This window comes from Lodderomyces elongisporus, chromosome 2 (assembly GCF_030384665.1).
Source record: "Lodderomyces elongisporus chromosome 2, complete sequence".
In the NCBI taxonomy this organism is placed as follows: Eukaryota; Fungi; Ascomycota; class Pichiomycetes; order Serinales; family Debaryomycetaceae; genus Lodderomyces; species Lodderomyces elongisporus.
Window position 1 is genome coordinate 1717884 of NC_083674.1, and position 13211 is coordinate 1731094.

General features: G+C 38.0%; 4 protein-coding genes across 4 annotated transcripts; 1 reads left to right on the forward strand and 3 right to left on the reverse strand. All coding sequences in view use genetic code 12, as the record gives it.

The window, feature by feature from the left end:
• Window positions 1–1567: 1567 nt before the first annotated feature.
• PVL30_001955 (uncharacterized protein) lies at window positions 1568–2944 on the forward strand (the record flags this gene model as incomplete). The annotated part of the gene is made up of 1 exon (XM_001527106.2): window positions 1568–2944. One exon carries the CDS (start codon window positions 1568–1570, stop codon window positions 2942–2944), a length of 1377 nt encoding a protein of 458 aa, XP_001527156.2.
• A 733-nt stretch (window positions 2945–3677) lies between these two features.
• On the reverse strand, window positions 3678–4262 carry RHO2 (Rho GTPase; the record flags this gene model as incomplete). The annotated part of the gene is made up of 1 exon (XM_001527107.1): window positions 3678–4262. One exon carries the CDS (start codon window positions 4260–4262, stop codon window positions 3678–3680), a length of 585 nt encoding a protein of 194 aa, XP_001527157.2.
• A 1144-nt stretch (window positions 4263–5406) lies between these two features.
• Window positions 5407–10332, reverse strand: NST1 (Stress response protein nst1; the record flags this gene model as incomplete). The annotated part of the gene is made up of 1 exon (XM_001527108.2): window positions 5407–10332. One exon carries the CDS (start codon window positions 10330–10332, stop codon window positions 5407–5409), a length of 4926 nt encoding a protein of 1641 aa, XP_001527158.2.
• A 745-nt stretch (window positions 10333–11077) lies between these two features.
• YVC1 (Calcium channel yvc1) lies at window positions 11078–13105 on the reverse strand (the record flags this gene model as incomplete). Its single annotated transcript, XM_001527109.1, has 1 exon — window positions 11078–13105. One exon carries the CDS (start codon window positions 13103–13105, stop codon window positions 11078–11080), a length of 2028 nt encoding a protein of 675 aa, XP_001527159.2.
• Between the last annotated feature and the right edge of the window lie 106 nt (window positions 13106–13211).

Sequence of the window (13211 nt, forward strand, 5' to 3'; positions counted from 1 at the left end):
AGAAATGGTATGGAATAGTGACCAGAGAAAGAAAAAGAAGACGAAAAGGAAGAACACGATAATGATGATGAAAATGATGATGATGATGATGATGAACAGTAGATTTAAAAATATTAGAACGAGGATTTGACTGTAACTTGGTGTCTTCTTAGCTACGTAGATTCAAGATGCTCTCATATTATTGACCTAGAAATTTCCTAATTCATATTTGGTAATTGCATGTGGCTACTTATTTGGGTACTTTGATGGGGTTTTAGGTAATGCCCCTCATTCTCTTTCCAAATATCGATTTTGTGTCTCCTTTACTCTTTGAGCCTAACCCCTAAAGGTAAGAAAAAAAAAATTTTAAAAAAAAAAAAAAATTAAAAAAAAAATAGAAATTTTTATTACTGCATTTGTTTTGTCACTGACACAAAAAGAAACTATTTCCCAATTAGGAAATGCATAATAACTGCGAAGAGTAATACGGTCCACTTCCCTTCGATGAGAAACAAATTGAATTCCAATTCAGTTTGTAGATTGATTGTATTCAGGCTAAGTGAATAGTCAACACACTATTTCCCACCTACTCCTGGGTTTCCTTTTATTTTTCCATTTTTTTTTCAACTTTTTTTTTAGCTCAAACCATTTGAAAAAAACTTATTCCATCAATTCTCCATCAATATACGTGATCAACTGTATCTGAGAACTTTGTTTTGAAAAAAAAAAAAAAAAGAAAAAACAGCTGGAATCATCATACTCCATAAAATAAAGCGATGAATATTGGAAACAGAGCCAATTAACGCAATAACGAATAAGGACGAAAAAATATAAAAGGTAGAGTGTCTTTCTCTCTCTCTGTGTGTGTGTGTCTCTCTGTGTGTGTATGTGCATGTGCGCATGTCCTTGTGAGTCTTTTGCCTTTTTAGGAAATCTAATTGATCTAGAGCTAACCTCGTTTGCAATCGATCTTTAACCAAAGATGGTTATAACCACTCGAGCCAAGTCCCACAAAACATCTAATTCAACAACAACACTGACAACAACACTGACAACAACAACAATAGTAATAGCAATAGCAATAGATAACACAGCATAGTCTTTGCAAAGGTAGTGCCCATTCATCCTTGCTGTCAGAATATGTTCTCTTCCACTCGTTTATGCGCCTCATAAGGCACCTCAGATCTAACTTCTTTTTACATACCTGTGGTATCTTATAACTTCTTCAAAATAAATATACAAAAAATATTATTTAGAGATCCACCATCTCAACATTTCTTCTTTCTCTTTCTCTTTCACTTTTCTTTCTTTTCTTTCTTGTTTTTCTTTTCTTCATCAACAACAACACATTTATCACGAATTACCATATCTTCTTTGTTGGTCGTCGTTATTAAAAAAAAAAAAGGTTCAAACAGCTAGTATCATTTCGTTAGATCGGATCTAGACAATTGGTTAACCAGCAATCCAGATACCATCTTTGTCTTCCATCAGTACATTTCCCAAGAGAAACTTTCAAAAAAATAAATACACATATAAAATTAGAATAAAAAAATTCTAAATCAAATTCAAAAACAAAAGGAACAAAATAATGCAATTTGGTCACATTATAACAACAGTTTTCTGTCTTCTTACAACATTGGTTTATTCAAAACCAATTGCTTCTTCATATGGACGTTCTTTTCAAATCAGAGATGAGATCGATCACTTTGTTGAAAATGAACTTGATAATTACGAAGTGGGATTATACTACGATCTCATGGACTTGCTCACTGACCAAGATATCTTATCCAAAAGAGCTGACTCCAACAACCAAGGCGAGTACTATGACTCCATCACCATGGTAATCGAGAGTCTTAACTCATCTGGATTACTTTGGACTTTACTTGATGCTCTAGCTGACCATCCTGACAGAATCGACTTTGTTGGTAACTTGACAGAACAATTCTTAAAAGGAAGAAACATTACAATCAATGTTGGTGACTTGTTAGCCGGTGACGGAAACTCGGTCATGCAAGAAAACGTCAACTTGACTGCTATTATTGATGCTGTACAACAAAGTGGTTTAGTCACATCACTTTTGGATGGTATTTTGTTGGACAAGGACTTTAGACCTGCTTTGGTCAACTTGATCAACAGGGTGGTTATGTCACAAAAAGATGTCTTGTACTATATCTTTGACGTTGTTTTATCATCAAAAAGAGACTCCTTGGCAGAAGACGATATCCTTGAAATCCTCAAGAGAGCTGATAATTCGTACTCGGGAACTTTGGAAACATTTTTGACCAACGCTGCTGCCACTGTATTGGGCTCAACTCAATTTGGACAATTTGCAGGAAGCTTGTTGAATGCATTGAACGATACTGGTTTTGCAGTTTATGTAGTGCAGCGTTTCATCTCGACGGAATCGTACATCAATATGACTGCTACCTTGATTGACGATGTGATGAATTCGGGTGCAATCCACATTGATTTCTCCAGCTTAAACATCACACTGTTGGTGAGTGAAGCCTTGGCAGACCCAACCAAGATCACTCTGCTTATTGGAGGACTCTTGAGCGGTGACTCTAGCACTTTGGTTTCAACATTTGGCAAATATTCCTCCGCAGTGCAACAGATTTTGGTTGATTTGGAAGACAAGGGGTTGTTTGCCAATTTGAACAGCTACATCTTTGGCGATCCATCTGCAACTACTTCGATTACATTGGCTCCTGGTGCTAGCAGTGCTGCTAACACCAATGTTGGCTCCATCACACTGACTGCAACCGGAACAATCACTCCAAAGCTGTCGTCAACAGCAACTTCTTCTACTACGTCTGCAGCTGCTAAAGGCACATCCAAAGATCAAGAAAAAAGTGCAAAAGCAGCTTCGGGTGCAGGTGCAGGTTTGGGAGCAGTCTCAAAGTCTACATTGAAAATGATCTTGAGTACCCAAGCATTATTCGTCGCAGGTCTTTTCTTCATTTAAAAATGTGAATATTTTATTTTCTGCAGCCCTCCTCGCGCTTTCTCATACTTTGTTTTTTTTTTTTCTTTTAATTTTTCACCAAAATCATCCGTTAGTTTCAATTTTGGCTTAATCCCAATTCCCGTCCTGTTTGATCTAACCATCGTCGCATTCTCAAGTAATACCTATCGTTGCTTGTCGTTATTTGTTGCTTTTATATCCTATTTTCCAACTTTTGCAAAAACAAATCTATTCACTTTTATTGTTTTTTTATTCATTTCAGTTCTTTTTCGTTGAAAAGCTACTTTGCTTTTTCCAAATAAAGCTCAGCCAATTACATATATATATATATGTGGTTGTGTGTGGGTGTGTGTGTGTGTGTATTTATTTAACAACATAGTAACATAATACCAGAAACACCTTTATTTTATTTTTTCTTTTTGATTGTCATTATACTTGGTTTGGCAAATATAAGGATATAATCCAATTGTAGAGAAAAACTTACTTTTCTGGATTCAACTTAGTTGGATTTATTACCGACTATATGTACATCAATACAGTTTTACCGTTACCCTGTCTGCCCTATCTGCCCTATCTGCCCTATCTTCCTTTTATCTTTTTTTTCTTTTTTGTTTTGTTAATATTATTATCATTATTATAATCTTTGATTCGTGTATCTAATTCAGAATTAACAGTACCATTCGAATCAATATCCTTTTTTATTATTATTATTTTTGGTGAAAGGTTACAGTGTTCATATGATTGTGCAACAGCCATTTGCTGCCTTATCATCAACCAATAAACTGCACCGCACGGCATATTCAAAAATATCGTCAACCCCTTCTCCCGTTAATGCCGAACTTTCTAGGTATGCCCTTGCACCAATTTCTTTCGCCATTGCCTCTCCCATCTCCGGCTGCACAAACCTTGCCCAACCTTTGTGACCATGTTTTTCACTTCTTCGTAAATCCTTTTTTAGTCCGCATAAAATGTAAGGCGTCAGTGGCGGACAGTATTTCTTGACTTCATCGACCCATTTAGTTTTAACATTTTCAAACGAATCAATCGTATCCAATGCAAAACCAATTAATACCACATGGGTATTGTTGTATGATAAAGGTCGTAATCGCTCATACTCCTCTTGACCTGCTGTATCCCAAAGTGCCAATTGAATAGGTTTGCCATCTATTCGGCAATCGGTGACATAGTTCTCAAATACTGTGGGATGGTACTCGGTAGGGAATTCTCCCAAAGTGAACACATAAAGTAACGAAGTCTTTCCACATGCACCATCACCAACAATGACTAGTTTTCTCTTGAGTGCTTCTGTGGATGTCATCAAAATAATCTAACAAACTATTGCTGAAATTCCCAGAAAAATTCAAAAGAAAAAAAAAAGAATTCCAAAACTCTTGATAATGAATTGTAAAGTAGTTGCTTATTCAGTGCCAGCACGAATTAGATTGATTCCAAAGAAGATGAGGAATAAGAATAAGAAGAAGAAGAAGATGATGAAGAAGATGATGATGAAGAAGAAAGTAAAAAACTGAAAAGGAAAAAAAACAAGAAAATGAAAGGGGAAGCAATGGATGGGGAATTTGGTAGTTGATTAATCTCTTGAGCTTGTAAGGTTGTCTCCGCTATTGTCCTTCTATTGCATCCTTCCGTCAAACGAAAAGGACCTTCAATTGCAAACGAAAATGTTAATATTTTGTCAATGAAGTCTGTAAACTTTGTATAACTTTTTGTGTGATTTTTCCCCGTTCTGCTGGAAACAATAGTCGGGTTGTTTGCAAATTGTTGAACGGGTACAGCGGTGCAAGTATTTATTCCGTTCTATTCAATATTTATTTTTTTTCTTGTTCTAATTCTTCAAACACTAGTTACAAACAATGTTATTCAATTTAAAAAGATTCCTAATACTAATCTTGACTATAGTATTGATTCTCGTACTTCTTCATAATTTGTATATTGAATTTTTTTTTTTTTTAGCTTTGGCTTTGTGACTCCTTTCACCAATCCCAAGCTGTCATCAAAAATGGTTTAAGGCACAGCCCAGTTCATGACCTTGTGTCAATCAACACTTTAGGAAAGGGAAAAACAGTTGTTGCAGACACGATGAGCCTTTGTTTCTTTTGATTCAAGAAACCAATTTGGTTTTATCGTTTTGAAGTTAAACACACGATGAACTACATATATATAAAGAAAATATCGTATATACATATATAGGTAAATAGATACATCTGTAGATCAAAAGATCAAAAGTAAGACCAACTATGAAAACACTGCAAGTACGAAATTAGATAGACTTTTCATTTCGATAACTATTTCTCTTGGGAAAAAAAAAAGAATGAAATAAAATTATCAAAACATAAGGAGATTACAAAAAGGTGAAATCGTGTGATCACGATTGTATATGTGAACGGGCAACGTTACAGCCTCCGTAGCAATATACTAATCCAAAAAAACACTCGCTATATTCATCAATTCCAAATACCAGATCCAAACACAGCTCCGGTTCCTGCTCCAACTCCACTTCCAGTTCCAGTTCCAGTTCCGGTAGAGGGTGTAGAGTTCAATTCATTGATTGTGCTCAATAAAGGTATATCATTGGGGAACAATCCAGGAGGCGATGTTCTTGCAAATGCAGGAGAAACTGCTCCCAGTTGTACTTGACCATACGATGAACCCTGCGTGTTGGTACCAGTGGCAAACGCTGAAGATGTGACATCTTGAGAAAGTATTGTCTGATTATTCGAAAATAATTGCAGCAGACGTTGCGGATGTGAGTGTTGCAATGGGTATTGTTGTTGTGACTGTGGCTGGGGCTGTGGCTGTTGTTGTTGTTGTTGTTGTTGTTGTTGCGTATAACCTAGAATCTTTGAATTCATGGCGGAAATAGGCAACAGTGGAGGCGTTGTAGAGCTTTTGGAAAACCCATTTACACTATTATGATCATTTAATCCGTTAAGACCAACTTTCAAATGAGTCACAGTGCCAAAGTCATCGTAAACGAAATCAAACTGATACAATGAATTAGAAACACAGCAATTAAGAAACTGATTCACGGTCAATTGAGTCTTATTCGTCAATGAACGGACATTTGAGAAAATTGCCATCAATGGAGCAACATTGAATTCCAACTGGTTCGAATTTTGCATCATTTGAAAACAATTATAAATCGCTGTTTGTATGACCTCCAACTCATGTTGGCCAGGGTTAGCTGGTGCAAACGAAGAGCTACCCAAACTGCGAACGTTGTTATTGTCGTAGTTGGCAGTTGCATTGCTGTTGTTATTACTGCTACTAGCAACAGGCGCATTGGCTAAAGTTCCCCAAAGACTGCTCGATCTTCCAGCCGTGCTCAAAAATGAAGGTTCACTGGGCTTAGGCGTGATCGCATTATTACTCCAAACAGAGTTGTTTCTGGAAACACTCGCTGGAGCATTGGTAGCAGTAGCACCAATATTGCTATTCCAAATATTACCTGATGGATTCATAGGAGGAATAATCGCGCCAGTACTGGAGCTTGCAGTGGTACTATTATTGATATTAGTGGTCGGGTGTACTATTCCTTGGAAAGGTTCGCCCACCAGAGGTTCAGAGAACGAGTTGAAAGGGCTAAAATAGTTTTGCTGTTGTTGTTGTTGTTGTTGTTGTTGTTGTTGTTGTTGTTGCTGCTGTTGTGGTTGATGTGGTTGTAGTTGTGGTTGTGGTTGTGGTTGGAAAATTTGAGATGCCCCACCAGACGTAATACCTATAGATGACGGCAAATTTGTATTCACTCCAGAAACAGTCTGACCTTGGCCGTGACTAAGACCTGTAGATCCCAAATTACTACTGAGCGTTGAGTTTGTTGTCCATGGTGAACCTTGCGAACTATTATTCAAACTCAAATGGTTTGCAAGTGAAACACCGACGGCGGATGTGCCATTGGGTAAATTTATCGGAGCAGATCTAGGTGATTGGACAGTCGCGGTAGCAAGATTTGCAGAAGGAAGATAAATATCATTAGAATATTGCTGTTGTTGCTGTTGAGGATGAGACAAAGCCTGGAAATTTGACAGCTGGGTACCTACTGAAAGGGCTGCCGAGGATGAATTATTGGAAAGAGATCCTGGCAAAGGTTGGTAAATTGAATTGTATTCCTTGGCACTGAAGACAGAGTTAGCAAAAGTTTTTTGTGGATTTTCTTCATCTTGTCTCAAACGAGACTGAGGCGGCAAATGTGATTGATTTCCATTTTGAGCTTGATTTTGCTTAGATGGAATATCGGATTGAAAAGTTGCCGCCAGTTTCATAACGTGCTTTGACTTTGGTGATGGTTGTGGTATTGACTTTGATACGGCAGCCTCTTTTTCAAGTTGCTTTTCACGCTCAATACGAAGCCTTTCTTTTTCCTCTTCCTTCTGCTTCTTCAATAATTCCTTTTGTTTTTTCTCTTCTTCTTTTTGTCTCTTTTTCTCCTCCAACTCCTTTCTACGCTCCTCTTTCAATCTCCTTTGCTCTTCGTCATGTTTAATCTGCTCCTCCACTTTGCGTTTATGTTCTGCCTCGCGTCTCTTTATCTCCTCCAACTTTTTCTTTTTCTCTTCTTCTCTTCTTAATCTTGCCTCTTCTTTCTTTTTCTTTTGTTCCAACTTGAGTTGTTCTTGTTTAGCATGTAATTCCTCAGCAATCCTCTTGGCCTCTTCCTCTTTTTTGCGTTTTTCTTCTTCCTTGGCCAACTGCTGTAATCTCTTCCTTTCCTTTGCCTTCTCCTTTTGCTTCAACTTCTTGGCCTCCTTTTCCCTCTTCGCGGCTTCCTCGGCCTCGAGTTCTTCAAAAAGTTTTCGCGTGTTGTCTTTTGAAACTTTCTCCTTATAAGCACTCTTGAGTCGTTCCTGAAACAATTTTATCACTTGTATTAAAAACAAACGACGTATTTCTTGCATTTTCTCTTCTTCGGAAATCTCAGATTCAGTATCGCTTGCATTTTTTGCGTCAAACTCTTCTTCATCGTCCAAAATTTCTTCATCTACATCATCTTCGACCACCTCCTCCAACTCTTCATCTTCTCCCTCTTCCTCGTCCTCTTCGTCTTCCTCCTCTTCATCGTCTCCATATTCATACTCTTCGTCATCTTCCTCATCTTCCTCATCGTACTCCTCATCTCCGTGAAGATGATGATGTTGGTGGTGATGGCAACAATAATGCTCATGGTCCTCGTCGTCAATTTCATGTTCATGCTCGTGCTCGTGCTCGTGCTCGTGCTCATGATCATGATCATCTTCGTCAAGCCAATGAGAATGGTTGGGCTGGACTTGTTGTTCGCGGTCTTGGGAAGTAGCAGCAGGAGTTTTAGTGAGTAATCCGTTGTAAGGAGTTTTTTCCTTGAGTAATTCTTCACGCGCTGAACGCAGTTCCGAAAGTGTTTCCATCATACTGATGAAGGAGCTTCCATCGTTCTTTAACAAATCTTCAGCAAATGTTGAAAGACCTTGATTAAATTGCTCATTCAATTGGCCAGTCATAATCTTCTCAGCGTCCTCGGGGTTGCTAGGGTTCAAACTGGCTATATTTGAAAACAATTTGCCCATATTTTGCACATAAGACATTCCCTTTTCCAAGTGATTCCTATCTACATTGTGTAAATCACGTACAATCTCTCTTAAAGATCCTGCCTTTTCCAACATATTGATATGTGCAGTGTTTTGAGGGTCAAAATGTGAGACTTCTTTCATTTTTTGCAAATCCAAACTTTCCAAAGCCTCAAATAACTTGGGGTCAAGCAATTTGTTGAAAAGTTGGGTCTCGGTGGGGTTGGAGCTCAGAAACGTCGCACTAATTTGTACAGTTGGATGTTGCAGTGGCTGTTGATGGTGGTGGTGAGTATGATGATTTTGCTGCAAATTGTTCTTTCCCTGTGCTTGAATTTGTGGCTGCAACAATTGCTGTGATGTATGTTGCTTATTCATACTTGTGTTTGCATTTTTCAGAGAAGAATCCTTGGAAAGTACTTGTGATTGCGCTGTTTGAACATCCCTTTGTTGTTGTGATTGTGATTGTGATTGTGATTGTGATTGTTGACGTTGGTTCATTTTCAACTTATCCATCTGTGCTCTGATTTCCTCGATATGTGCTTGGTTTTGAAGGTTGGAGCTCTTGGCCAATTCCAAATGTTCGTTGTGTAGTTGTTTCCGCTTCTGTAGCCTTCTTTCCTCTTCGAGCATATGAAACCCACCAAATAGTAAGCCCGGTAAAGCATTGAGGTCATTAATATCGCGTACTTCATGGATGAAATCAATTATATCATCAAAGTGATTGTCGTAAATATTCTCCAACTCTTCCTCAATGATATTGTTTCTTCTTCCACAATATTTGCAAGCACAGTTATTGCTACTACTTGCATTTTGGTTATTCAGTACTCCATTTTGCAGCAACTGTTGCAAGTGCTGCCTTGTTTCATTCTTGAACATCTTCATTATGGACTGTTTGTCAATCTTCACTAAATCCAATTTCTGAGACTCTTCAAGAGATTCCCAAAATTCCTTAAGTTTCTCTTGCTCTTCAAGCGATGCGCTGTCCCATAAATTACTGTGGGCATCATTGTGTCCATGTGATCTCATGCTGGCTCCACTCGCTGATATATGCTGTGTCAATGGGTTAGCATTATGAGAAGCGTGATGCAAATGGTTTGGAGTATGCTGCAAAGGATGCGAAGAAGTGTGGGAGTGGTTATGTATGTGATTATTATTCGAGGCTTGATGAGGTGCTTGTCGAAGGTGGTGATGCAGTGTATCCTCATCACTATAATCGTCATGGAGGTGGTCCTCATAAGTTCCGCCTACATGGTCGAGGCTTTCTACAATTACGTCCCCATTTGGTGCTTGCTTTATCACGCGAGAAGTTGGATAGTCCTCATCAGGATTGTTTAAGAAAGCATGTGGCATGGATATGCTAGTGTTGGTAATTTCGCTGTTAGAATTGCTACTAGTGTTACTGTTGTTGCCATTGTTATTGCTGCTCTTTTTGCTTTTCTTTTTCTTTCGCTTCTTTGCTGCTAATTGAGCAGCTGGGGAATTCACCAAAGACTGCTGTTGCTGTTGCTGTTCCACTTGCACCTGGGTCTGTGGCTGCGACTGTGACTGTGACTGTGACTGTGACTGTGATTTCGCTTTTGATTGAATCTGTTCATGTTGCTGTGGTTGCTGGTTGTCGTTGTCATTATTATTATCGTTGGTGGATAAACTCTTTGCAACACCAATACCAGTGTTATTACTATTACTTGTACTAGTACTGCTCGTATGTGGGTTTGAATTAGTGCTATTGTTCTTTTCCTTCGATAGTTCAAAATGCACGTTTTCTCCCACAGTATATTTCCCAGAAGAAGGCGGTAGATTTAGGTTTAAATTCCCTCGATTCGACATTCTTCTTGATATATAATCTTGTTGGTCGTTGTCGTTTTCGTCTTCTTTTTCCTCTTTCTTTGTCTTTGTCTTTGTCTTTGTCTTTTCTCTTGACTGAATACTGGTAAATCCTCTATCAAAAACTATAGTGCGTTTTGTTGGTAAGAATTTTCTACTACAAAGTAAGAAGAAGAAGAAGTAAAAAAAAAAAACCAATAAAAAAAAAAAACATTACACTACCTTAATCCAACCTCACTCTACTGTTCTCTACCTAAAAAAAAACACATATTTTATTTTTTTCTCTTCTTTGCACTATATGAAAAATATAGAGATGTAGTAGCCAGGAAAGAAGAAAAGAAAAAAAAAAGAAAAAATTACCAAGATGTTTACCAGAATTAGTTGTTCCTACTAAGTCTAAACATGCTCATACAATTCAAAATCAACTTTACAGGAAAAAGAATTAAGAATCATTGATTTTGCAATTACTTTTTATACCAAGTACCTTTTAAATAGAATTAAATTTTTTTTTGCATTATCTTTTTTTTTTTTTCTTTTTTTTTGCCGAATTCATACAATTTGACACCTTATAAAATGAGAATAAAATATATAGAGGAAAAGGAGAAAGAAAAAAAAGAAAAGAAAAGGTAGTGCGGGTAAGCACAAATAACCACTAAACGAGTTTGTTCTCCAAGTTGTTGTCTCACTTGTAGGTTTAAGAGACTCAATTTTCTTTAATTGCATTGATGATTTTCTTTCACTCTATGGTTTAATTTCCAATTTTCCTCTTCAATTCCTTGTTCTCTTCAACAACGACTTCGACAAGTTCCGTCAATTTATCGATTTTTTTGTACAAATCATAAAACTCCCAATTGAGCCCTACTTTACTAGCATCCTTTACTGGCTTAACCACTTGCTTAATCTCTTGTTCGAATCCACTCATGTTGACCAAAAACTCGGGGTCTTGCCTTTCGCCTTCTCTTTGTAACCTCAATTCCTGATTGACTTCAGAGTTGCGTTCTCTGATACACTCTTCGGGTGTGCTTGCCTCATCCAGCGCCGAGGTATCTCTGTCACTATCGCCAAACCCATCGGTCAAATCCCATTCTGTGTCAACTTCATTAGCATCATCCGGTAAACCCTTGAACCTATTGTATGAGATCCTTCTAGCTGTAGTCAACTCTTCTGTGGTGATATACAAAAGCAAAGGCGAGTATATCACGAGCATCACATAATAGTTCAAATCTTTGTATGCCGCTTCTGACAATACCCAGCCCAAGGGTGTCATGGCCAATTCAATAAGGTTGAATGGCGGGACATAAATGTTTTCGTCTGGAGCACGGACATATCTCAATGTCTTTTGCGCAACGAGTGCAAAATATTCATCCGTAGCATTCTCTACAACTGCTGCATAAGCCGTTGAGTACAATGCAATCAAGATGTTCATCAATATGACCGATAATAAGAACTGGTAGCAGTAGTACAATATCGAAGCATATGGTGGAACCAACTTGCCCATATCGCCGAAATCAGACCCACCAATCACTGCTTTCATAAGTGATATAAGGATCTTTTTCGTAGCATCACTGCTTCCATCTGATGCATCCAATCCAATGAAACCTTGTAAGAAGCCCATTATAACGACAAACAACAAGACAAAGAATAGTAACGACTCCTTCATCATAACTTTCAACACAACAATCATTGCACCAACAAACTTCTGAGCATCCAAGAACAACAAGAGTCTTGTCCACATCAATGGAGCAGCACAACTCAAAACTCTATACGACATTTCGTCGTATTTATCTCTCCAATGTCCATGGGTATTGATGCTCGCGATACGGAATATTATGGCAACTGAGATTATGGAGTACATAAAATCGTTAAATACATTCCAAAATCCAATATAGTTCCATCCAACATGGTAAAACTTGACTATTTCATCCCATACAGAACCAAGCGTAAACAAATAAAAAGTCACTTCAAACACATCCAAATCTGCAAAGTTGGTTGAGTGGGTGCCTAGGATAATTGAAAACAAAGCCAAGTAGATAAAACTGAAAAAGACTTCAAGAATGTTTTGATACAATGGAGTCTTGATACGTGCTGGTTGGAAATGTGTTCGTATAGAATGAGAGGAAACTCCCTTGTACAAAACGTATGAGTGGGTATCGGTTGACGATTGGATAATCCAACCTCTCCATAACCATTTGATACATCTTTGATACCCAGACGAGCCAATGACTATCGTTGAATGCATATCAACAGCCATTTCCAAAGCACTCACTGGTGTTGACTCTTTGCCATTAACATGAATGGTATATCTGTGACATAACATGCTCAAGAACAAGTACTTGTCATCCAGGCTCACTCTATCGATTAAAATAGCTGCCAAAGTCTGACAGCTCAATGCACGAAGGGAGTACAATTCGTTATCGCTTAGCTCAAATTCGCTTTGCTGCCAATACCAATCACAACATTTTAATAAGCAAAACACTAGACTAGCACGGTATTTGTATGATGAAGTACCTTTCTCACCATTACCTTTTCCTCCAGCAGCTTTATAGACCAATTGAATCACCTGTTCATTGAGGATCGATGAATCAGGTCTGGTTATCTCTTCCTTGGCAAACACCACAGGTATGACTTTATCTAATAACAATTTGAGATTGGTGCAAATCCTAAAGATTTGACGAGGGTTAGGACAATTCAAGTCTTGGCCATAGATTGAACCTTCATTGTCGGTATCTGCTTGAGATGGCGGTATTAACGGATTGTTCTCCTCAAGGTCGGTCATAAAGATTGAGTGAAATGTATAATTTGAGAAACGTTTGAAAAGGGAAGGATCTTAGGGTAATAAGGAAACAGAGGACCAAACGAGCCAAGTGGTGAGAGTCAAGTAG